At 49.0% G+C, this 24,840-nt stretch overlaps 1 protein-coding gene across 1 annotated transcript in view; it reads left to right on the top strand.

Annotated features, from left to right (window-relative positions):
• LOC110515635 (TBC1 domain family member 15) overlaps positions 1 to 24,840 on the top strand; it is an 88,540-nt gene that overhangs the window by 36,393 nt on the left and 27,307 nt on the right. Inside the window, exons 7-8 of the mRNA XM_036945427.1 lie at positions 10,744 to 10,944; positions 22,037 to 22,165. Coding sequence (XP_036801322.1) covers positions 10,744 to 10,944; positions 22,037 to 22,165 — 330 coding nt within the window. The remainder of the gene's footprint in view (positions 1 to 10,743; positions 10,945 to 22,036; positions 22,166 to 24,840) is intronic.

Below are 24,840 nucleotides of genomic sequence, written 5' to 3'. Positions count from 1 at the left end.
GTGTAAGAGTACGCAGTGTGGACAGTTGAAAGTGTAAGAGTACGCAGTGTGGAGAGTTGAAAGTGTAAGAGTACGCAGTGTGGAGAGTTGAAAGTGTAAGAGTACGCAGTGTGGAGAGTTGAAAGTGTAAGAGTACGCAGTGTGGACAGTTGAAAGTGTAAGAGTACGCAGTGTGGAGAGTTGAAAGTGTACGAGTACGCAGTGTGGAGAGTTGAAAGTGTACGAGTACGCAGTGTGGAGAGTTGAAAGTGTACGAGTACGCTGTGTGGAGAGTTGAAAGTGTAAGAGTACGCAGTGTGGAGAGTTGAAAGTGTACGAGTACGCAGTGTGGACAGTTGAAAGTGTACGAGTACGCAGTCTGGACAGTTGAAAGTGTACGAGTACGCAGTGTGGAGAGTTGAAAGTGTACGAGTACGCAGTCTGGAGAGTTGAAAGTGTAAGAGTACACAGTGTGGAGAGTTGAAAGTGTAAGAGTACGCAGTGTGGAGAGTTGAAAGTGTAAGAGTACGCAGTGTGGAGAGTTGAAAGTGTAAGAGTACGCAGTCTGGTCAGTTGAAAGTGTAAGAGTACGCAGTCTGGTCAGTTGAAAGTGTAAGAGTACGCAGTCTGGACAGTTGAAAGTGTACGAGTACGCAGTCTGGACAGTTGAAAGTGTACGAGTACGCAGTGTGGAGAGTTGAAAGTGTAAGAGTACGCAGTGTGGAGAGTTGAAAGTGTACGAGTACGCAGTGTGGAGAGTTGAAAGTGTACGAGTACGCAGTGTGGACAGTTGAAAGTGTACGAGTACGCAGTGTGGACAGTTGAAAGTGTAAGAGTACCCAGTGTGGAGAGTTGAAAGTGTAAGAGTACGCAGTGTGGAGCGTTGAAAGTGTAAGAGTACTCGGTGTGGAGAGTTGAAAGTGTACGAGTACGCAGTGTGGACAGTTGAAAGTGTAAGAGTACGCAGTGTGGAGCGTTGAAAGTGTAAGAGTACTCGGTGTGGAGAGTTGAAAGTGTAAGAGTACGCAGTGTGGAGAGTTGAAAGTGTACGAGTACGCAGTGTGGACAGTTGAAAGTGTAAGAGTACGCAGTCTGGTCAGTTGAAAGTGTAAGAGTACGCAGTGTGGACAGTTGAAAGTGTACGAGTACGCAGTGTGGACAGTTGAAAGTGTACGAGTACGCAGTGTGGAGAGTTGAAAGTGTACGAGTACGCAGTGTGGACAGTTGAAAGTGTACGAGTACGCAGTGTGGACAGTTGAAAGTGTACGAGTACGCAGTGTGGACAGTTGAAAGTGTAAGAGTACGCAGTGTGGAGAGTTGAAAGTGTAAGAGTACGCAGTGTGGACAGTTGAAAGTGTAAGAGTACGCAGTCTGGTCAGTTGAAAGTGTAAGAGTACGCAGTGTGGAGAGTTGAAAGTGTAAGAGTACGCAGTCTGGACAGTTGAAAGTGTAAGAGTACGCAGTGTGGAGAGTTGAAAGTGTAAGAGTACGCAGTGTGGACAGTTGAAAGTGTAAGAGTACGCAGTGTGGACAGTTGAAAGTGTACGAGTACGCAGTGTGGAGAGTTGAAAGTGTAAGAGTACGCAGTGTGGACAGTTGAAAGTGTAAGAGTACGCAGTGTGGAGAGTTGAAAGTGTACGAGTATGCAGTGTGGACAGTTGAAAGTGTACGAGTACGCAGTGTGGACAGTTGAAAGTGTAAGAGTACGCAGTGTGGACAGTTGAAAGTGTACGAGTACGCAGTGTGGAGAGTTGAAAGTGTAAGAGTACGCAGTGTGGACAGTTGAAAGTGTAAGAGTACGCAGTGTGGAGAGTTGAAAGTGTACGAGTACGCAGTGTGGACAGTTGAAAGTGTACGAGTACGCAGTGTGGACAGTTGAAAGTGTACGAGTACGCAGTCTGGACAGTTGAAAGTGTACGAGTACGCAGTGTGGAGAGTTGAAAGTGTAAGAGTACGCAGTGTGGAGAGTTGAAAGTGTACGAGTACGCAGTGTGGAGAGTTGAAAGTGTACGAGTACGCAGTGTGGACATTTGAAAGTGTAAGAGTACGCAGTGTGGAGAGTTGAAAGTGTACGAGTACGCAGTGTGGAGAGTTGAAAGTGTACGAGTACGCAGTGTGGACAGTTGAAAGTGTAAGAGTACCCAGTGTGGAGAGTTGAAAGTGTAAGAGTACGCAGTGTGGAGCGTTGAAAGTGTAAGAGTACTCGGTGTGGAGAGTTGAAAGTGTAAGAGTACGCAGTGTGGAGAGTTGAAAGTGTACGAGTACGCAGTGTGGACAGTTGAAAGTGTACGAGTACACAGTGTGGAGAGTTGAAAGTGTACGAGTACGCAGTGTGGACAGTTGAAAGTGTACGAGTACGCAGTGTGGAGAGTTGAAAGTGTACGAGTACGCAGTGTGGACATTTGAAAGTGTACGAGTACGCAGTGTGGAGAGTTGAAAGTGTACGAGTACGCAGTGTGGAGAGTTGAAAGTGTACGAGTACGCAGTGTGGAGAGTTGAAAGTGTACGAGTACGCAGTGTGGAGAGTTGAAAGTGTAAGAGTACGCAGTGTGGACAGTTGAAAGTGTAAGAGTACGCAGTGTGGACAGTTGAAAGTGTAAGAGTACGCAGTGTGGAGAGTTGAAAGTGTAAGAGTACGCAGTCTGGACAGTTGAAAGTGTAAGAGTACGCAGTGTGGAGAGTTGAAAGTGTAAGAGTACGCAGTGTGGACAGTTGAAAGTGTAAGAGTACGCAGTGTGGACAGTTGAAAGTGTACGAGTACGCAGTGTGGACAGTTGAAAGTGTACGAGTACGCAGTGTGGACAGTTGAAAGTGTAAGAGTACGCAGTGTGGACAGTTGAAAGTGTAAGAGTACGCAGTGTGGACAGTTGAAAGTGTACGAGTACGCAGTGTGGAGAGTTGAAAGTGTACGAGTACGCAGTGTGGACAGTTGAAAGTGTACGAGTACGCAGTGTGGACAGTTGAAAGTGTACGAGTACGCAGTGTGGAGAGTTGAAAGTGTACGAGTACGCAGTGTGGACAGTTGAAAGTGTAAGAGTACGCAGTGTGGAGAGTTGAAAGTGTAAGAGTACGCAGTGTGGAGAGTTGAAAGTGTACGAGTACGCAGTGTGGACAGTTGAAAGTGTAAGAGTACGCAGTGTGGAGAGTTGAAAGTGTAAGAGTACGCAGTGTGGAGAGTTGAAAGTGTAAGAGTACGCAGTCTGGACAGTTGAAAGTGTAAGAGTACGCAGTGTGGAGAGTTGAAAGTGTAAGAGTACGCAGTGTGGACAGTTGAAAGTGTAAGAGTACGCAGTGTGGACAGTTGAAAGTGTACGAGTACGCAGTGTGGAGAGTTGAAAGTGTAAGAGTACGCAGTGTGGACAGTTGAAAGTGTAAGAGTACGCAGTGTGGAGAGTTGAAAGTGTACGAGTACGCAGTGTGGACAGTTGAAAGTGTACGAGTACGCAGTGTGGAGAGTTGAAAGTGTACGAGTACGCAGTGTGGACAGTTGAAAGTGTACGAGTACGCAGTGTGGAGAGTTGAAAGTGTACGAGTACGCAGTGTGGACAGTTGAAAGTGTAAGAGTACGCAGTGTGGAGAGTTGAAAGTGTAAGAGTACGCAGTGTGGACAGTTGAAAGTGTAAGAGTACGCAGTCTGGTCAGTTGAAAGTGTAAGAGTACGCAGTGTGGAGAGTTGAAAGTGTAAGAGTACGCAGTCTGGACAGTTGAAAGTGTAAGAGTACGCAGTGTGGAGAGTTGAAAGTGTAAGAGTACGCAGTGTGGACAGTTGAAAGTGTAAGAGTACGCAGTGTGGAGAGTTGAAAGTGTACGAGTACGCAGTGTGGACAGTTGAAAGTGTACGAGTACGCAGTGTGGAGAGTTGAAAGTGTACGAGTACGCAGTGTGGACAGTTGAAAGTGTACGAGTACGCAGTGTGGAGAGTTGAAAGTGTACGAGTACGCAGTGTGGACAGTTGAAAGTGTAAGAGTACGCAGTGTGGAGAGTTGAAAGTGTAAGAGTACGCAGTGTGGACAGTTGAAAGTGTAAGAGTACGCAGTCTGGTCAGTTGAAAGTGTAAGAGTACGCAGTGTGGAGAGTTGAAAGTGTAAGAGTACGCAGTCTGGACAGTTGAAAGTGTAAGAGTACGCAGTGTGGAGAGTTGAAAGTGTAAGAGTACGCAGTGTGGACAGTTGAAAGTGTAAGAGTACGCAGTGTGGACAGTTGAAAGTGTACGAGTACGCAGTGTGGACAGTTGAAAGTGTAAGAGTACGCAGTGTGGACAGTTGAAAGTGTAAGAGTACGCAGTGTGGAGAGTTGAAAGTGTACGAGTACGCAGTGTGGAGAGTTGAAAGTGTACGAGTACGCAGTGTGGACAGTTGAAAGTGTAAGAGTACGCAGTGTGGAGAGTTGAAAGTGTACGAGTACGCAGTGTGGAGAGTTGAAAGTGTAAGAGTACGCAGTGTGGACAGTTGAAAGTGTAAGAGTACGCAGTGTGGAGAGTTGAAAGTGTACGAGTACGCAGTGTGGACAGTTGAAAGTGTACGAGTACGCAGTGTGGACAGTTGAAAGTGTACGAGTACGCAGTCTGGACAGTTGAAAGTGTACGAGTACGCAGTGTGGAGAGTTGAAAGTGTAAGAGTACGCAGTGTGGAGAGTTGAAAGTGTACGAGTACGCAGTGTGGACAGTTGAAAGTGTAAGAGTACGCAGTGTGGAGAGTTGAAAGTGTAAGAGTACGCAGTGTGGAGAGTTGAAAGTGTACGAGTACGCAGTGTGGACAGTTGAAAGTGTAAGAGTACGCAGTGTGGAGAGTTGAAAGTGTAAGAGTACGCAGTGTGGAGAGTTGAAAGTGTAAGAGTACGCAGTCTGGACAGTTGAAAGTGTAAGAGTACGCAGTGTGGAGAGTTGAAAGTGTAAGAGTACGCAGTGTGGACAGTTGAAAGTGTAAGAGTACGCAGTGTGGACAGTTGAAAGTGTACGAGTACGCAGTGTGGAGAGTTGAAAGTGTAAGAGTACGCAGTGTGGACAGTTGAAAGTGTAAGAGTACGCAGTGTGGAGAGTTGAAAGTGTACGAGTACGCAGTGTGGACAGTTGAAAGTGTACGAGTACGCAGTGTGGAGAGTTGAAAGTGTACGAGTACGCAGTGTGGACAGTTGAAAGTGTACGAGTACGCAGTGTGGAGAGTTGAAAGTGTACGAGTACGCAGTGTGGACAGTTGAAAGTGTAAGAGTACGCAGTGTGGAGAGTTGAAAGTGTAAGAGTACGCAGTGTGGACAGTTGAAAGTGTAAGAGTACGCAGTCTGGTCAGTTGAAAGTGTAAGAGTACGCAGTGTGGAGAGTTGAAAGTGTAAGAGTACGCAGTCTGGACAGTTGAAAGTGTAAGAGTACGCAGTGTGGAGAGTTGAAAGTGTAAGAGTACGCAGTGTGGACAGTTGAAAGTGTAAGAGTACGCAGTGTGGAGAGTTGAAAGTGTACGAGTACGCAGTGTGGACAGTTGAAAGTGTACGAGTACGCAGTGTGGAGAGTTGAAAGTGTACGAGTACGCAGTGTGGACAGTTGAAAGTGTACGAGTACGCAGTGTGGAGAGTTGAAAGTGTACGAGTACGCAGTGTGGACAGTTGAAAGTGTAAGAGTACGCAGTGTGGAGAGTTGAAAGTGTAAGAGTACGCAGTGTGGACAGTTGAAAGTGTAAGAGTACGCAGTCTGGTCAGTTGAAAGTGTAAGAGTACGCAGTGTGGAGAGTTGAAAGTGTAAGAGTACGCAGTCTGGACAGTTGAAAGTGTAAGAGTACGCAGTGTGGAGAGTTGAAAGTGTAAGAGTACGCAGTGTGGACAGTTGAAAGTGTAAGAGTACGCAGTGTGGACAGTTGAAAGTGTACGAGTACGCAGTGTGGACAGTTGAAAGTGTAAGAGTACGCAGTGTGGACAGTTGAAAGTGTAAGAGTACGCAGTGTGGAGAGTTGAAAGTGTACGAGTACGCAGTGTGGAGAGTTGAAAGTGTACGAGTACGCAGTGTGGACAGTTGAAAGTGTAAGAGTACGCAGTGTGGAGAGTTGAAAGTGTACGAGTACGCAGTGTGGAGAGTTGAAAGTGTAAGAGTACGCAGTGTGGACAGTTGAAAGTGTAAGAGTACGCAGTGTGGAGAGTTGAAAGTGTACGAGTACGCAGTGTGGACAGTTGAAAGTGTACGAGTACGCAGTGTGGACAGTTGAAAGTGTACGAGTACGCAGTCTGGACAGTTGAAAGTGTACGAGTACGCAGTGTGGAGAGTTGAAAGTGTAAGAGTACGCAGTGTGGAGAGTTGAAAGTGTACGAGTACGCAGTGTGGAGAGTTGAAAGTGTACGAGTACGCAGTGTGGACAGTTGAAAGTGTACGAGTACGCAGTGTGGACAGTTGAAAGTGTAAGAGTACGCAGTGTGGAGAGTTGAAAGTGTACGAGTACGCAGTGTGGACAGTTGAAAGTGTAAGAGTACGCAGTGTGGACAGTTGAAAGTGTACGAGTACGCAGTGTGGAGAGTTGAAAGTGTAAGAGTACGCAGTGTGGAGAGTTGAAAGTGTACGAGTACGCAGTGTGGAGAGTTGAAAGTGTACGAGTACGCAGTGTGGAGAGTTGAAAGTGTACGAGTACGCTGTGTGGAGAGTTGAAAGTGTAAGAGTACGCAGTGTGGAGAGTTGAAAGTGTACGAGTACGCAGTGTGGACAGTTGAAAGTGTACGAGTACGCAGTCTGGACAGTTGAAAGTGTACGAGTACGCAGTGTGGAGAGTTGAAAGTGTACGAGTACGCAGTCTGGAGAGTTGAAAGTGTAAGAGTACACAGTGTGGAGAGTTGAAAGTGTAAGAGTACGCAGTGTGGAGAGTTGAAAGTGTAAGAGTACGCAGTGTGGAGAGTTGAAAGTGTAAGAGTACGCAGTCTGGTCAGTTGAAAGTGTAAGAGTATGCAGTCTGGTCAGTTGAAAGTGTAAGAGTACGCAGTCTGGACAGTTGAAAGTGTACGAGTACGCAGTCTGGAGAGTTGAAAGTGTAAGAGTACGCAGTGTGGAGAGTTGAAAGTGTAAGAGTACGCAGTGTGGAGAGTTGAAAGTGTACGAGTACGCAGTGTGGACAGTTGAAAGTGTACGAGTACGCAGTGTGGACAGTTGAAAGTGTAAGAGTACCCAGTGTGGAGAGTTGAAAGTGTAAGAGTACGCAGTGTGGAGCGTTGAAAGTGTAAGAGTACTCGGTGTGGAGAGTTGAAAGTGTAAGAGTACGCAGTGTGGAGAGTTGAAAGTGTACGAGTACGCAGTGTGGACAGTTGAAAGTGTACGAGTACGCAGTGTGGACAGTTGAAAGTGTACGAGTACGCAGTGTGGAGAGTTGAAAGTGTACGAGTACGCAGTGTGGACAGTTGAAAGTGTACGAGTACGCAGTGTGGAGAGTTGAAAGTGTACGAGTACGCAGTGTGGACAGTTGAAAGTGTACGAGTACGCAGTGTGGAGAGTTGAAAGTGTACGAGTACGCAGTGTGGACAGTTGAAAGTGTACGAGTACGCAGTGTGGAGAGTTGAAAGTGTAAGAGTACGCAGTGTGGACAGTTGAAAGTGTAAGAGTACGCAGTGTGGACAGTTGAAAGTGTAAGAGTACGCAGTGTGGAGAGTTGAAAGTGTAAGAGTACGCAGTCTGGACAGTTGAAAGTGTAAGAGTACGCAGTGTGGAGAGTTGAAAGTGTACGAGTACGCAGTGTGGACAGTTGAAAGTGTACGAGTACGCAGTGTGGACAGTTGAAAGTGTAAGAGTACGCAGTGTGGAGAGTTGAAAGTGTAAGAGTACGCAGTCTGGAGAGTTGAAAGTGTACGAGTACGCAGTGTGGACAGTTGAAAGTGTACGAGTACGCAGTGTGGACAGTTGAAAGTGTAAGAGTACGCAGTGTGGAGAGTTGAAAGTGTAAGAGTACGCAGTGTGGACAGTTGAAAGTGTAAGAGTACGCAGTGTGGAGAGTTGAAAGTGTAAGAGTACGCAGTGTGGACAGTTGAAAGTGTAAGAGTACGCAGTGTGGAGAGTTGAAAGTGTAAGAGTACGCAGTGTGGACAGTTGAAAGTGTACGAGTACGCAGTGTGGAGAGTTGAAAGTGTACGAGTACGCTGTGTGGAGAGTTGAAAGTGTAAGAGTACGCAGTGTGGAGAGTTGAAAGTGTACGAGTACGCAGTGTGGACAGTTGAAAGTGTACGAGTACGCAGTGTGGACAGTTGAAAGTGTAAGAGTACCCAGTGTGGAGAGTTGAAAGTGTAAGAGTACGCAGTGTGGAGCGTTGAAAGTGTAAGAGTACTCGGTGTGGAGAGTTGAAAGTGTAAGAGTACGCAGTGTGGAGAGTTGAAAGTGTACGAGTACGCAGTGTGGACAGTTGAAAGTGTACGAGTACGCAGTGTGGACAGTTGAAAGTGTACGAGTACGCAGTGTGGAGAGTTGAAAGTGTAAGAGTACGCAGTGTGGAGAGTTGAAAGTGTACGAGTACGCAGTGTGGAGAGTTGAAAGTGTACGAGTACGCAGTGTGGAGAGTTGAAAGTGTACGAGTATGTAGTGTGGACAGTTGAAAGTGTACGAGTACGCAGTGTGGAGAGTTGAAAGTGTACGAGTACGCAGTGTGGACAGTTGAAAGTGTACGAGTACGCAGTGTGGAGAGTTGAAAGTGTACGAGTACGCAGTGTGGACAGTTGAAAGTGTAAGAGTACGCAGTGTGGAGAGTTGAAAGTGTAAGAGTACGCAGTGTGGACAGTTGAAAGTGTAAGAGTACGCAGTGTGGACAGTTGAAAGTGTAAGAGTACGCAGTGTGGACAGTTGAAAGTGTAAGAGTACGCAGTGTGGACAGTTGAAAGTGTAAGAGTACGCAGTGTGGACAGTTGAAAGTGTAAGAGTACGCAGTGTGGACAGTTGAAAGTGTAAGAGTACGCAGTGTGGACAGTTGAAAGTGTAAGAGTACGCAGTGTGGACAGTTGAAAGTGTAAGAGTACGCAGTGTGGACAGTTGAAAGTGTAAGAGTACGCAGTGTGGAGAGTTGAAAGTGTAAGAGTACGCAGTCTGGACAGTTGAAAGTGTAAGAGTACGCAGTGTGGAGAGTTGAAAGTGTACGAGTACGCAGTGTGGACAGTTGAAAGTGTACGAGTACGCAGTGTGGAGAGTTGAAAGTGTAAGAGTACGCAGTGTGGAGAGTTGAAAGTGTAAGAGTACGCAGTGTGGAGAGTTGAAAGTGTACGAGTACGCAGTGTGGACAGTTGAAAGTGTACGAGTACGCAGTGTGGACAGTTGAAAGTGTAAGAGTACGCAGTGTGGAGAGTTGAAAGTGTAAGAGTACGCAGTGTGGACAGTTGAAAGTGTAAGAGTACGCAGTGTGGACAGTTGAAAGTGTAAGAGTACGCAGTGTGGAGAGTTGAAAGTGTACGAGTACGCAGTGTGGAGAGTTGAAAGTGTACGAGTACGCAGTGTGGAGAGTTGAAAGTGTACGAGTACGCTGTGTGGAGAGTTGAAAGTGTAAGAGTACGCAGTGTGGAGAGTTGAAAGTGTACGAGTACGCAGTGTGGAGAGTTGAAAGTGTACGAGTACGCAGTCTGGAGAGTTGAAAGTGTAAGAGTACGCAGTCTGGAGAGTTGAAAGTGTAAGAGTACACAGTGTGGAGAGTTGAAAGTGTACGAGTACGCAGTCTGGAGAGTTGAAAGTGTAAGAGTACGCAGTGTGGAGAGTTGAAAGTGTTCCAGGCAGTGGGGGGCCGGGGGGGGGGCTACTAGGTTGGACGTCTGAGATGATGACCGATGCTGTTGTGCTTTTAAGATGCTTTCGCCCGTTGCTTTTGATGAAAATCTAAAGTTAAAATGTGCAGTAAGTCATCTGGCTGGGGGCTCTTCCTAATATAACATTTCACACCTGTGATTAAGGTGAAAATAGCATGGCTAAAATAAGCTTGTGTCATCTTAGTGTTTATAATGAGACTGCAGCTAAACTACATCTGTCTGGTGCCACAGCGTTTACAATGACCTCCTTCATGACCCCTATCTTCCCTGTCATCCCTCTCCTCTCTCCTTCTCCCTCTCTCCTCCTCTCTCCTCCTCTCTCCTTCTCCCTCTCTCCTCCTCTCTCCTTCTCCCTCTCTCCTCCTCTCTCCTTCTCCTTCTCCCTCTCTCCTCCTCTCTCCTCTCTCCTTCTCCCTCTCTCCTCCTCTCTCCTTCTCCCTCTCTCCTTCTCTCTCCTTCTCCCTCTCTCCTTCTCTCTCCTTCTCCCTCTCTCTCTCTCCCCTGTTCCGCTTTACTCCCTCTCTCCCCCAATCAACTCTCTCCCTCTCCTTCTCCCTCTCTCCTCTCTCTCTCTCTCCCCTGTTCCGCTTTACTCCCTCTCTCCCCCAATCAACTCTCTCTCTCTCCCTCTCCTTCTCCCTCTCTCCTCCTCTCTCCTCCTCTCTCCTTCTCCCTCTCTCCTCCTCTCTCCTTCTCCCTCTCTCCTCCTCTCTCCTTCTCCCTCTCTCCTTCTCCCTCTCTCCTCCTCTCTCCTTCTCCCTCTCTCCTCCTCTCTCCTCCTCTCTCCTTCTCTCTCCTTCTCCCTCTCTCTCCTTCTCTCTCTCCTCCTCTCTCCTTCTCCCTCTCTCCTCTCTCTCTCTCCCCTGTTCCGCTTTACTCCCTCTCTCCCCCAATCAACTCTCTCTCTCTCCCTCTCCTTCTCCCTCTCTCTCTCCCCTGTTCCGCTTTACTCCCTCTCTCCCCCAATCAACTCTCTCTCTCTCCCTCTCCTTCTCCCTCTCTCTCTCTCTCCTCCCTCTCCTCCTCCAGAAGTTTTCTCAGGACCCAGTCACCACTACGCTGGGTGGTTTCTCCAAGGTGACCAACTACCTGTTTGATGCGTTCCGGGGTCCAGACACGGTGCTACTGAAGGAGAGGCCTGTCGGGGAGGTGGCTGACCTGCTGAATGAGGCCATACCTGGACTGGACATCAACCAGCTGGAGGAACCAGGCTTTGAGGTTATCACCAGGGTGAGTCAGAGTAGACACTGGGAATGAACGCACATACTCACACACACTCACTCTGGAACTTAAAAATGGCGGCGGAAGTAATGGCAGCAGTTTTACTTGCGCCCAACCAATTGTGCCATTATGTGGTTTTTTTCTCACGTTATTTGTAACTTATTTTGTACATGATGTTTCTGCAACTGTATCTTACGGCAAAAAAAGATCTTCTGGATATCAGGACAGAGATCACTCACCTCAGATTAGACAAAGAGCTTCTGGATATCAGGACAGTGATCACTCACCTCGGATTAGACAAAGATCTTCTGGATATCAGGACAGCGATCACTCACCTCAGATTAGACAAAGATCTTCTGGATATCAGGACAGAGATCACTCACCTCGGATTAGACAAAGATCTTCTGGATATCAGGACAGCCACCACTCACCTCGGATTAGACAAAGAGCTTCTGGATATCAGGACAGCGATCACTCACCTCGGATTAGACAAAGAGCTTCTGGATATCAGGACAGCGATCACTCACCTTGGATTAGACAAAGAGCTTCTGGATATCAGGACAGCAATCACTCACCTCGGATTAGACAAAGAGCTTCTGGATATCAGGACAGCAATCACTCACCTCGGATTAGACAAAGAGCTTCTGGATATCAGGACAGCGATCACTCACCTCGGATTAGACAAAGCTTCTGGATATCAGGACAGCGATCACTCACCTCGGATTAGACAAAGAGCTTCTGGAAATCAGGACAGCGATCACTCACCTCGGATTAGACAAAGAGCTTCTGGATATCAGGACAGCGATCACTCACGTCGGATTAGACAAAGAGCTTCTGGATATCAGGACAGCGATCACTCACCTCGGATTAGACAAAGAGCTTCTGGATATCAGGACAGCGATCACTCACCTCGGATTAGACAAAGATGTTTTTTCTTCAACAAGCAAGATGCAACAGGACATTCTCCGAACACCCGACAAGGCCAACATCCCCGTTATTTGCAAGAGGAAGAGACGCAGGTACAGAGGACACAGAGCAGGATGCCTTGTGAGGATCCGCAGAAGGTGCGTGGGAAAGCTGCCATTACCGTAAATATTACTCGCCAACGGGCAATCATTGGACAATAAATTAGGCGAGGTACGATCACGAATATCCTACCAACGGGACATCAAAAACTGTGATATCCTATGTTTCACGGAATCGTGACTGAATGACGACATGGATATTCAGCTAGCGGGATATACTCTGCACTGGCAAGATAGAACAGCACACTCCGGATAAAAAGGGGGGGGGGGGGGGGGGGGGGTGTCTGTGCGTATTTGTAAACAGCTGGTGCACAAAATCTAAGGAAGTCTCTAGATTTTGCTTGCCTGAAGTAGAGTATATTGTGATAAATTGCAGGCCACACTACTTGCCTAGAGAGTTTTAAAGCTATAGTTTTTGTGGCTGTTTATTTACCACCACAGACAGATGCTGGCACTAAGACCGCACTCAGTCAGCTGTATAAGGAAATAAGCAAACAGGAAACCACTCACCCAGAGGCGGCACTCCTAGTGGCCGGAGACTTTAATGCAGGGAAACTTAAATCAGGTCTACCAAATCTCTATCAACATGTTAAATGTGCAACCAGAGGGGAAAAAAAAAATTCTAGATCACCTGTACTCCACACACAGAGACACGTACAAAGCTCTCCCTCGCCCTCTATTTGGTAAATCCGACCACAACTCTATCCTCCTGATTCCTGCTTACAAGCAGAAATTAAAGCAGGAAGCACCAGTGACTCAGTCTATAAAAAAAGTGGTCAGATGAAGCAGATGCTGAACTACAGGACTGTTTTGCAGCACAGACTGGAATATGTTCCCGGGATTCCTCCCATGGCATTGAGGAATACACCACATCAGTCACCGGCTTTATCAATAAGTGCATTGAGGACGTCGTCCCCACAGTGACTGAACGTACATACCACAACCAGAAGCCATGGACTACAGGTAACATTCGCGCTGTGCTGAAGGGTAGAGCTGCCGCTTTCAAGGTGTGGGACTCTTAACCCGGAAGCTTATAAGAAATCCCGCTATGCCCTGTGACGAACCATCAAATAGGCAAAGCGTCAATACAGTCTTGGAGATAAAGACAGACTTAGGAAACACATACAGGCGATCAGATCTGACCGTGTTTAACGTCTCCAGAACCACATCAATATGACATACTGTAGCAATCTTGTGAGAGGTGAAGCACGGCTGCTTACTGCCTAGTGCCCACCTGTCTGACTGGCTAGATGGGACTCTCAGCCAGGACCCGAGCATTCTGGCTAGATGGGACTTTCAGCCAGGACCTGAGCAGACTGGCTAGATGGGACTCTCAGCCAGGACCCGAGCAGACTGGCTAGATGGAACTCTCAGCCAGGACCCGAGCAGACTGGCTAGATGGGACTCTCAGCCAGGACCCGAGCAGACTGGCTAGATGGAACTCTCAGCCAGGACCCGAGCAGACTGGCTAGATGGGACTCTCAGCCAGGACCCGAGCAGACTGGCTAGATGGGACTCTCAGCCAGGACCCGAGCATTCTGGCTAGATGGGACTCTCAGCCAGGACCCGAGCACACTGGCTAGATGGGACTCTCAGCCAGGACCCGAGCAGACTGGCTAGATGGGACTCTCAGCCAGGACCCGAGCATTCTGGCTAGATGGGACTCTCAGCCAGGACCCGAGCACACTGGCTAGATGGGACTCTCGGCCAGGACCCGAGCAGACTGGCTAGATGGAACTCTCAGCCAGGACCCGAGCAGACTGGCTAGATGGAACTCTCAGCCAGGACCCGAGCAGACTGGCTAGATGGAACTCTCAGCCAGGACCCGAGCAGACTGGCTAGATGGAACTCTCAGCCAGGACCCGAGCAGACTGGCTAGATGGAACTCTCAGCCAGGACCCGAGCAGACTGGCTAGATGGAACTCTCAGCCAGGACCCGAGCAGACTGGCTAGATGGAACTCTCAGCCAGGACCCGAGCAGACTGGCTAGATGGAACTATCAGACAGAAGTTCCCTTTTTCCTCACGCAGACACAGCTCTACCGTCTGTCTCCATTAAACCAGGAGGTTGTGGTAACAGCCACCCAGTTCCTCTCTAATTGCCTCTCTGTTTTAATTAGAAGTGACCCTCTGCTCTCAGCGTTGCCAAGGCAACCCGCGCTGCTAGCTTGCCTCCTCTCCTCTCCACAGGTGTGGTTGAGTGTGATGTTGGATGACATGTGCTTTGCTAAACATAGGAATAGTCACCCCACACAACCCACTCAGTGGAATGGCACCTAGAGTGGAACGGCAAAGTCACACTCGCTGTGCTTCTCAGAAACAGCTGGAAATGAGAAATCCACTTAAATGTTGTTTGAACTTTGTTTCTCAGTAGGTTTATAGGACAGAGTGGGGACGTCTGTGGGACAGAGTGTGGGGACATCGGTAGGTCTGTGGGACAGAGTGTGGGGGGGATGTCGGTAGGACTGCGGGACAGTGGGGGGGGGAGTCGGGAGGTCTGCGGGGGGGGACGTCGGTAGGTCTGCGGGACAGAGTGGGGGGGGACGTCGGTAGGTCTGCGGGACAGAGTTGGGGGGGGGGAGTCGATAGGTCTGCGGGGGGGAACGTCGGTAGGTCTGCGGGGGGGGACGTCGGTAGGTCTGCGGGACAGAGTGGGGGGGGACGTCGGTAGGTCTGCGGGGGGGGACGTCGGTAGGTCTGCGGGACAGAGTGGGGGGGGGGGGGGGGGGGGGCGTCGATAGGTCTGCGGGGGGGAACGTCGGTAGGTCTGTGGGACAGAGTGGGGTTGGGGGACGTCGGTAGGTCTGTATCACCTCCTCCTGGTTCTAATCTTCCATCTTGGTGTTACTGTAATAGAGAACGTGTTCTCAGTAATCAGTATATGAATAATAAATCAAGAGTGCACTATATTTATTTATTATTCATATATTATTACTGTTATTATTAAACCTCATGACCAAGAGAGTGTGCTGTAATAATATGTGCCGTGAGGCAGCAGGTAGGGTTAGGGGGAGGCGGCAGGTAGGGTTAGGGGGAGGCGGCAGGTAGGGTTAGGGGGAGGCGGCGGGTAGGGTTAGGGGTAGGCGGCGGGTAGGGGGAGGCGGCGGTTAGGGTTAGGGGGAGGCGGCGGGTAGGGTTAGGGGGAGGCGGCGGGTAGGGTTAGGGGTAGGCGGCGGGTAGGGGGAGGCGGCGGTTAGGGGGAGGCGGCGGGTAGGGTTAGGGGGAGGCGGCGGGTAGGGTTAGGGGGAGGCGGCGGGTAGGGTTAGGGGGAGGCGGCGGGTAGGGTTAGGGGGAGGCGGCGGGTAAGGTTAGGGGGATGCGGCGGGTAGGGTTAGGGGGGGGCGGCGGGTAGGGTTAGGGGGATGCGGCGGGTAGGGTTAGGGGGGGGCGGCGGGTAGGGTTAGGGGGAGGCGGCGGTTAGGGGGAGGCGGCGGGTAGGGTTAGGGGGAGGCGGCGGGTAGGGTTAGGGGGAGGTGGCGGGTAGGGTTAGGGGGAGGCGGCGGGTAGGGTTAGGGGGAGGCGGCGGGTAGGGTTAGGGGGAGGCGGCGGGTAGGGTTAGGGGGAGGCGGCGGGTAGGGTTAGGGGGAGGCGGCAGGTAGGGTTAGGGGGAGGCGGCGGTTAGGGGGAGGCGGCGGGTAGGGTTAGGGGGAGGCGGCGGGTAGGGTTAGGGGGAGGCGGCGGGTAGGGTTAGGGGTAGGCGGCGGGTAGGGGGAGGCGGTGGTTAGGGGGAGGCGGCAGGTAGGGTTAGGGGGAGGCGGCGGGTAGGGTTAGGGGTAGGCGGCGGTTAGGGGGAGGCGGCGGGTAGGGTTAGGGGGAGGCGGCGGGTAAGGTTAGGGGGATGCGGCGGGTAGGGTTAGGGGGGGGCGGCGGGTAGGGTTAGGGGGAGGCGGCGGGTAGGGTTAGGGGGAGGCGGCGGTTAGGGGGAGGCGGCGGGTAGGGTTAGGGGGAGGCGGCGGGTAGGGTTAGGGGGAGGTGGCGGGTAGGGTTAGGGGGAGGCGGCGGGTAGGGTTAGGGGGAGGCGGCGGTTAGGGGGAGGCGGCGGGTAGGGTTAGGGGGAGGCGGCGGGTAGGGTTAGGGGGAGGTGGCGGGTAGGGTTAGGGGGAGGCGGCGGTTAGGGGGAGGCGGCGGGTAGGGTTAGGGGGAGGCGGCGGGTAGGGTTAGGGGTAGGCGGCGGGTAGGGTTAGGGGTAGGCGGCGGGTAGGGTTAGGGGGAGGCGGCAGGTAGGGTTAGGGGGAGGCGCGGGTAGGGTTAGGGGGAGGCGGCGGGTAGGGTTAGGGGGAGGCGGCAGGTAGCCTTACCGGTTAAGAGCGTTGGGCCAGTAACAGAAAGGTCTCTGGTTTGAATCCTCGAGCCGGCAAGGTGGACAAATCTGCCGTTCTGTCATTGAGCAGGGCAGTTACCCTCAACAACAACTGCTCCCCAGGCAGCGCTGACATGGATTAAGTCCCCCCCCTCCCCCCGCTCTGATTCAGAGGGTTAAATGAGGAAGACACATTTCAGTTGATGACATTCAGTTGTACAACTGACTAGGTCTCCCCTTTCAGCATCAGGACTGTTGTCCTCAACTGACTAGGTCTCCCCTTTCAACATTAGGACTGTTGTCCTCAACTGACTAGGTCTCCCCTTTCAACATCAGGACTGTTGTCCTCAACTGACTAGGTCTCCCCTTTCAACATCAGGACTGTTGTCCTCAACTGACTAGGTCTCCCCTTTCAACATCAGGACTGTTGTCCTCAACTGACTAGGTCTCCCCTTTCAACATCAGGACTGTTGTCCTCAACTGACTAGGTCTCCCCTTTCAACATCAGGACTGTTTTCCTCAACTGACTAGGTCTCCCCTTTCAACATCAGGACTGTTGTCCTCAACTGACTAGGTCTCCCCTTTCAGCATCAGGACTGTTGTCCTCAACTGACTAGGTCTCCCCTTTCAACATCAGGACTGTTGTCCTCAACTGACTAGGTCTCCCCTTTCAACATCAGGACTGTTGTCCTCAACTGACTAGGTCTCCCCTTTCAACATCAGGACTGTTGTCCTCAACTGACTAGGTCTCCCCTTTCAACATCAGGACTGTTGTCCTCAACTGACTAGGTCTCCCCTTTCAACATCAGGACTGTTTTCCTCAACTGACTAGGTCTCCCCTTTCAACATCAGGACTGTTGTTCTCAACTGACTAGGTCTCCCCTTTCAACATCAGGACTGCTTTCCTCAACTGACTACGTATCCCCTATCCCATTTAGCAGATGCTTTTTATCAGGTACAGACTTACAGTAGTGTGCATAAATGTAACACATGGGAGGCTCCAGTGAAAATCTAACCAAGGACCCTTGGCATTGCAAACGCCATGTGCTCTCAATCTACTTGGTTTAAATAAAGGTTTATGCATTATTTAAATAGATCTGTGGTGAGTAAATAGTAAATAAATTAGACCTCTTTCTCTCGCTCTCTCTCTCACACACACACACACACACACTTCGATTGGCTGATGATGCAGAGTGTAACCTCTGAGGAATGCAACGCACGGCAGATTTTTTAATTAGATTTTGATTACATGAACCTCCTGGCTGGCCACTTTATTACCTTGTGGAAATCATTAGAAAAGAGGGAGAAAGATCAATAGTGTAAATATGCTACTTTACCTGTTTTAAAACAACCTCTGTATAAAGAGCCACACTATACGAAGGTGATCAGATATGCGGCTTTGAAGGTCCCCAAGAACACCGTGGCCTTCATCATTATTAAATGGAGGTAGTTTGGAACCACCAGGGGCTGGTCGCCACGGCCAAACTGAGCAAATGGGGGAGAAGGGCCCTGGTCAGGGAGGTGACCAAGAACCCGATGGTCACTCTGACAGAGCTCCACAGTTCCAGAAGGACAACCATCTCTGCAGCACTCCACCAATCAGGCCTTTAGGGTAGAGTGGTCAGACGGAAGCCACTCCTCAGTAAAAGGGACATGACAGCCCGCTTGGAGTTTGCCAAAAGGTACCTAAAGGACTCTGACCATGAGGAACCAGATTTTCTGGTCTGATGAAACCAAGATTGAACTCTTTGGCCTGAATGCCAAGCGTCACGTCTGGAGGAAACCTGGCACCATCCCTACGGTGAAGCATAGTGGTGGCAGCATCAAGCTGTGGGGTTGTTTTTCAGAGGCAGGGACTGGGAGACTAGTCAGGATCAAGGGAAAGATGAACGGACCACAGAGATCCTACAGAGAGATCCTTGATGAAACCTGCTCCAGAGCACTCAGGACCTCAGACTGGGGCGAAGGTTCACCTTCCAACAGGACAACCCATAAGCACACAGCCAAGATAATGCAGGAGTGTCTTTGGCACAAGTCTCTGAATGTCTGAGTGGCCCAGCCAGAGCCCAGACGTCTCTGGAGAGACCTGAAAATATCTGTGCAGCGACGCTCCCCATCCAACCTGACAGAGCTTGAGAGGATCTGCAGAGAAGAATGGGAGAAACTCCCCAAATACAAGTGTGCCAAGCTTGTAGCTTCATACCCAAGACTTCGAGGCTGTAATCGCTGACAAAGATGCTTCAACAAAGTACTGAGTAAAGGGTCTGAATACTTATGGTAATGTGAAATGTCAGTGTTTTATTTTGTATCATATTTTTTTCAAAAAATGTTAACTTGTTTTTGCTTTGTCATTATGGGGTGTTGTGTATAGCTTGATGAGGGGGATTAAATGATATAATCCATTTTGGAATAAGGCTGTAATGTAACAGAATGCGGATAAAGTCGAGGGGTCTGAGTACTATCTGAATCCACTGAATGGAGAAGCTTCGTGGGACTCTCTCTTGTTCTGTTTATACAACCCACACCTTCAGAAAAATATCTTCACTGACGTGAGAAAAGTTCTTCCTAAATCTCTTTCTAGTTATTTTCCAATGAAGGCGTAACAAAATAGCGCTATCTTGTGTATTTGACTGGCTGGATGTTGGATAGTTATGGTGCCGCACGAACACACACACACACACACACACACACACACACACACATCCCTGCTTATCACAAAGCTCATGAATTATTGACTCCTATTTACAGTCCATCCTTCTCCCCCCCCCCCTTATCAGCCCTGTCCCCATGGAAACAGTTCTCCGCTTCGTAGCTTAGGCTTTAGTTAGTCTGTCTTTCTGGCTGAATCCTCTTCTTCTATCTCTCTGAGCAGAACTGTTCAATTGACTTAAGTGTCTGAAATGAGGACAGAGTGTAGTCGCTACGGTATTGTACCAGGTTGTTGGCCTGGCAAACCAAACGTCACACAGCTGTCAATTGGACGTGTGTGTAGGCTAGTACTGGACACAGAGTAAGAAATGACACACACACATTAGACATAGTATTTTAAATGATTTCCATTTTAAAACGGCCACAACGTAACCAGTGTGTCTCTCTCTCTCTCTCTCTCTGTGTCTCTCTCTGTGTCTCTCTCTCTGTCTCTCTCTGTGTCTCTCTCTGTGTCTCTCTCTGTGTCTCTCTCTGTGTCTCTGCTTCATTGGCAGGGGAAACATATGTTAACATTGCCAAAGCAAGTGAAATAGATATTAAACAATTTACAGAAAACATATGTCTATATGCAGTGTTGTAATGATGTGTAGATAGTTTAAATAAACATAAACATGGGTTGTATTTACAATGGTGTTTGTTCTTCACTGGTTGCCCTTTTCTTGTGGCAACAGGTCACAAATCTTGCTGCTGTGATGTCACACTGTGATATTTCACCCAGTAGATATGGGAGTTTATCAAAAGTGGATTTGTGTGATCTGAGGGAAATATGTGTCTACTATGGTCATACATTTGGTAGGAAGTGTGGTTAGGAAGTGCACCTCAGTTTCCACCTCATTTTCTGCAACTGTGTACTCACTGTTTTTAGGGCAAAATGACATTCTAGTTTGCTCTGTTTTTTTGTTAATTACTTAACACATTGAAAATAATAATATTTTTGTATTCTCATGATTTGGTTGGGTTCTAATTGTGTTGCTGTCCTGGGGGTCTGTGGGGTCTGTGTGTGAACAGGGCCCCAGGACCAGCTCGTTTTCTCATGATTTGGTTGGGTTCTAATTGTGTTGCTGTCCTGGGGGTCTGTGGGGTCTGTGTGTGAACAGGGCCCCAGGACCAGCTTGTTTTCTCATGATTTGGTTGGGTTCTAATTGTGTTGCTGTCCTGGGGGTCTGTGGGGTCTGTGTGTGAACAGGGCCCCAGGACCAGCTTGTTTTCTCATGATTTGGTTGGGTTCTAATTGTGTTGCTATCCTGGGGCTCTGTGGGGTCTGTGTGTGAACAGGGCCCCAGGACCAGCTCGTTTTCTCATGATTTGGTTGGGTTCTAATTGTGTTGCTGTCCTGGGGCTCTGTGGGGTCTGTGTGTGAACAGGGCCCCAGGACCAGCTTGTTTTCTATGTTGTCTCTATAGCCAGGCTGGTCACTGAGTCTTTACATTGTTAATGTCTTTCTTTTGTTTAAATTCTTAGATTTTGACTGATTTGATATCTCAGTCCCCTCCCTCTCTATAGTGTGTTATTGGTGTAGCAGTAAGTCCCCTCCCTCCCTCTCTCTATAGTGTGTTATTGGTGTAGCAGTAAGTCCCCTCCCTCCCTCCCTCTCTATAGTGTGTTATTGGTGTAGCAGTAAGTCCCCCCCTCCCTCCCTCCTTCTCTCTATAGTGTGTTATTGGTGTAGCAGTAAGTCCCCTCCATCTCTCCCTCCCTCTCTCTATAGTGTGTTATTGGTGTAGCAGTAAGTCCCCTCCCTCCCTCTCTCTCTATAGTGTGTTATTGGTGTAGCAGTAAGTCCCCTCCCTCCCTCTCTCTCTATAGTGTGTTATTGGTGTAGCAGTAAGTCCCCTCCCTCCCTCTATAGTGTGTCATTGGTGTAGCAGTAAGTCCCCTCCCTCTCTCTATAGTGTGTTATTGGTGTAGCAGTAAGTCCCCCCCTCCCTCCCTCCCTCTCTCTCTATAGTGTGTTATTGGTGTAGCAGTAAGTCCCCTCCCTCCCTCTCTATAGTGTGTTATTGGTGTAGCAGTAAGTCCCCTCCCTCCCTCTCTCTCTATAGTGTGTTATTGGTGTAGCAGTAAGTCCCCTCCCTCCCTCTCTCTCTCTATAGTGTGTTATTGGTGTAGCAGTAAGTCCCCTCCCTCCCTCTCTATAGTGTGTTATTGGTGTAGCAGTAAGTCCCCTCCATCTCTCCCTCCCTCTCTCTATAGTGTGTTATTGGTGTAGCAGTAAGTCCCCTCCCTCTCTCTCTCTATAGTGTGTTATTGGTGTAGCAGTAAGTCCCCTCCCTCCCTCTCTCTCTATAGTGTGTTATTGGTGTAGCAGTAAGTCCCCTCCCTCCCTCTCTCTCTCTATAGTGTGTTATTGGTGTAGCAGTAAGTCCCCTCCCTCCCTCTCTCTCTATAGTTTGTTATTGGTGTAGCAGTAAGTCCCCTCCATCCCTCTCTCCCTCTCTCTCTCTATAGTGTGTTATTGGTGTAGCAGTAAGTCCCCTCCCTCCCTCTCTCTCTATAGTGTGTTATTGGTGTAGCAGTAAGTCCCCTCCCTCCCTCTCTCTCTCTATAGTGTGTTATTGGTGTAGCAGTAAGTCCCCTCCCTCCCTCCCTCTCTATAGTGTGTTATTGGTGTAGCAGTAAGTCCCCTCCCTCCCTCTCTCTCTATTGTGTGTTATTGGTGTAGCAGTAAGTCCCCTCCCTCCCTCTCTATAGTGTGTTATTGGTGTAGCAGTAAGTCCCCTCCCTCCCTCTCTATAGTGTGTTATTGGTGTAGCAGTAAGTCCCCTCCCTCTCTCTATAGTGTGTTATTGGTGTAGCAGTAAGTCCCCTCCCTCCCTCTCTATAGTTTGTTATTGGTGTAGCAGTATGTCCCCTCCCTCTCTCTATAGTGTGTTATTGGTGTAGCAGTAAGTCCCCTCCCTCTCTCTATAGTGTGTTATTGGTGTAGCAGTAAGTCCCCTCCCTCTCTCTATAGTGTGTTATTGGTGTAGCAGTAAGTCCCCTCCCTCCCTCTCTATAGTTTGTTATTGGTGTAGCAGTAACATGTAGGTATTGCAGTATTTCCATACTCTCCCTCTCTGTCCTGGTAGATTGATCTTGGCGTGCTGCCAGAGGTCCGGCGTAGGGAGCCTGTTGGGGCGGAGGAGTGGAACACCAACATGGACCCTGAGGGACGCATGAGGAACATCTCACACCTCAAACAGACCATATTCAAAGGGGTAAGGAACACCTCAAATGTGGGGCCAGGAACCAACTAAATACAACAGGATATAACACACTGAAACACCAGGAACCAACTAAATACAGCAGGATGTAACACACTGAAACACCAGGATGTAACACACTGAAACACCAGGATGTAACACACTGAAACACCAGGAACCAACTAAATACAGCAGGATATAACACACTGAAACACCAGGATGTAACACACTGAAACACCAGGATGTAACACACTGAAACACCAGGATGTAACACACTGAAACACCAGGATGTAACACACTGAAACACCAGGATGTAACACACTGAAACACCAGGATGTAACACACTGAAACACCAGGATGTAACACACTGAAACAGCAGGATGTAACACACTGAAACACCAGGATGTAACACACTGAAACACCAGGATGTAACACACTGAAACACCAGGATGTAACACACTGAAACACCAGGATGTAACACACTGAAACAGCAGGATGTAACACACTGAAACAGCAGGATATAACACACTGAAACACCAGGATGTAACACACTGAAACACCAGGATGTAACACACTGAAACACCAGGATGTAACACACTGAAACACCAGGATGTAACACACTGAAACACCAGGATGTAACACACTGAAACACCAGGATGTAACACACTGAAACAGCAGGATGTAACACACTGAAACAGCAGGATGTAACACACTGAAACAGCAGGATGTAACACACTGAAACAGCAGGATGTAACACACTGAAACAGCAGGATGTAACACACTGAAACACCAGGATGTAACACACTGAAACACCAGGATGTAACACACTGAAACACCAGGATGTAACACACTGAAACACCAGGATGTAACACACTGAAACACCAGGATGTAACACACTGAAACACCAGGATGTAACACACTGAAACACCAGGATGTAACACACTGAAACAGCAGGATGTAACACACTGAAACAGCAGGATGTAACACACTGAAACAGCAGGATGTAACACACTGAAACACCAGGATGTAACACACTGAAACACCAGGATGTAACACACTGAAACACCAGGATGTAACACACTGAAACACCAGGATGTAACACACTGAAACACCAGGATGTAACACACTGAAACACCAGGATGTAACACACTGAAACACCAGGATGTAACACACTGAAACACCAGGATGTAACACACTGAAACACCAGGATATAACACACTGAAACACCAGGATATAACACACTGAAACACCAGGATATAACACACTGAAACACCAGGAACCAACTGAAACACCAGGATGTAACACACCGAAACACCAGGATGTAACACACTGAAACACCAGGAACCAACTAAATACACCAGGATGTAACACACTGAAACACCAGGAACCAACTAGATACAACAGGATATAACACACTGAAACACATGATCAAAGGGGACAGTCTCTGTATCTCACACACACACACGCCCTCTGCTGTTAATTAAGAGAGTAGCAACAGCACAAACCCATCAGTGCTTTTAATTCCTACATATACTGTTCATCCTTGACAGAGCTAGCTACAGTAGCTCATCCACACTGCATTGGGAGTCTGTGGCCTGTGGATGTCTATGGCCTGTGGATGTCTATGGCCTGTGGCTGTCTATGGCCTGTGGCTGTCTATGGCCTGTGGCTGTCTATGGCCTGTGGCTGTCTATGGCCTGTGGATGTCTATGGCCTGTGGATGTCTATGGCCTGTGGATGTCTGTGGATGTCTATGGCCTGTGGATGTCTATGGCCTGTGGATGTCTATGGCCTGTGGATGTCTATGGCCTGTGGATGTCTATGGCCTGTGGATGTCTATGGCCTGTGGATGTCTATGGCTCTGTGGATGTCTATGGCCTGTGGATGTCTGTGGATGTCTATGGCTCTGTGGATGTCTATGGGATGTGGATGTGGATGTCTATGGCCTGTGGATGTCTATGGCCTGTGGATGTGGCTGTCTATGGCCTGTGGATGTCTATGGCCTGTGGATGTATATTGCCTGTGGATGTATATTGCCTGTGGATGTCTATGGCCTGTGGATGTCTATGGCCTGTGGATGTCTATGGCCTGTGGATGTCTATGGCCTGTGGATGTCTATGGCCTGTGGCTGTCTATGTCCTGTGGATGTCTATGGCCTGTGGATGTCTATGGCCTGTGGATGTCTATGGCCTGTGGATGTCTATGGCCTGTGGATGTATATTGCCTGTGGATGTATATTGCCTGTGGATGTCTATGGCCTGTGGATGTCTATGGCCTGTGGATGTCTATGGCCTGTGGATGTCTATGGCCTGTGGATGTCTATGGCCTGTGGCTGTCTATGTCCTGTGGATGTCTATGTCCTGTGGATGTCTATGGCCTGTGGATGTCTATGGCCTGTGGATGTCTATGGCCTGTGGATGTCTATGGCCTGTGGATGTCTATGGCCTGTGGATGTCTATGGCCTGTGGATGTCTATGGCCTGTGGATGTCTATGGCCTGTGGATGTCTATGGTCTGTGGATGTCTGTGGTCTGTGGATGTCTATGTCCTGTGCATGTCTATGTCCTGTGCATGTCTATGTCCTGTGCATGTCTATGTCCTGTGCATGTCTATGTCCTGTAGATGTCTATGTCCTGTAGATGTCTATGTCCTGTAGATGTCTATGTCCTGTAGATGTCTATGTCCTGTAGA

Source organism: Oncorhynchus mykiss, chromosome 15, assembly GCF_013265735.2.
Source record: "Oncorhynchus mykiss isolate Arlee chromosome 15, USDA_OmykA_1.1, whole genome shotgun sequence".
NCBI lineage: Eukaryota > Metazoa > Chordata > Actinopteri > Salmoniformes > Salmonidae > Oncorhynchus > Oncorhynchus mykiss.
Note: the sequence above shows the minus strand (reverse complement) of the source record. Positions and strands in the feature narration are given on the sequence as shown.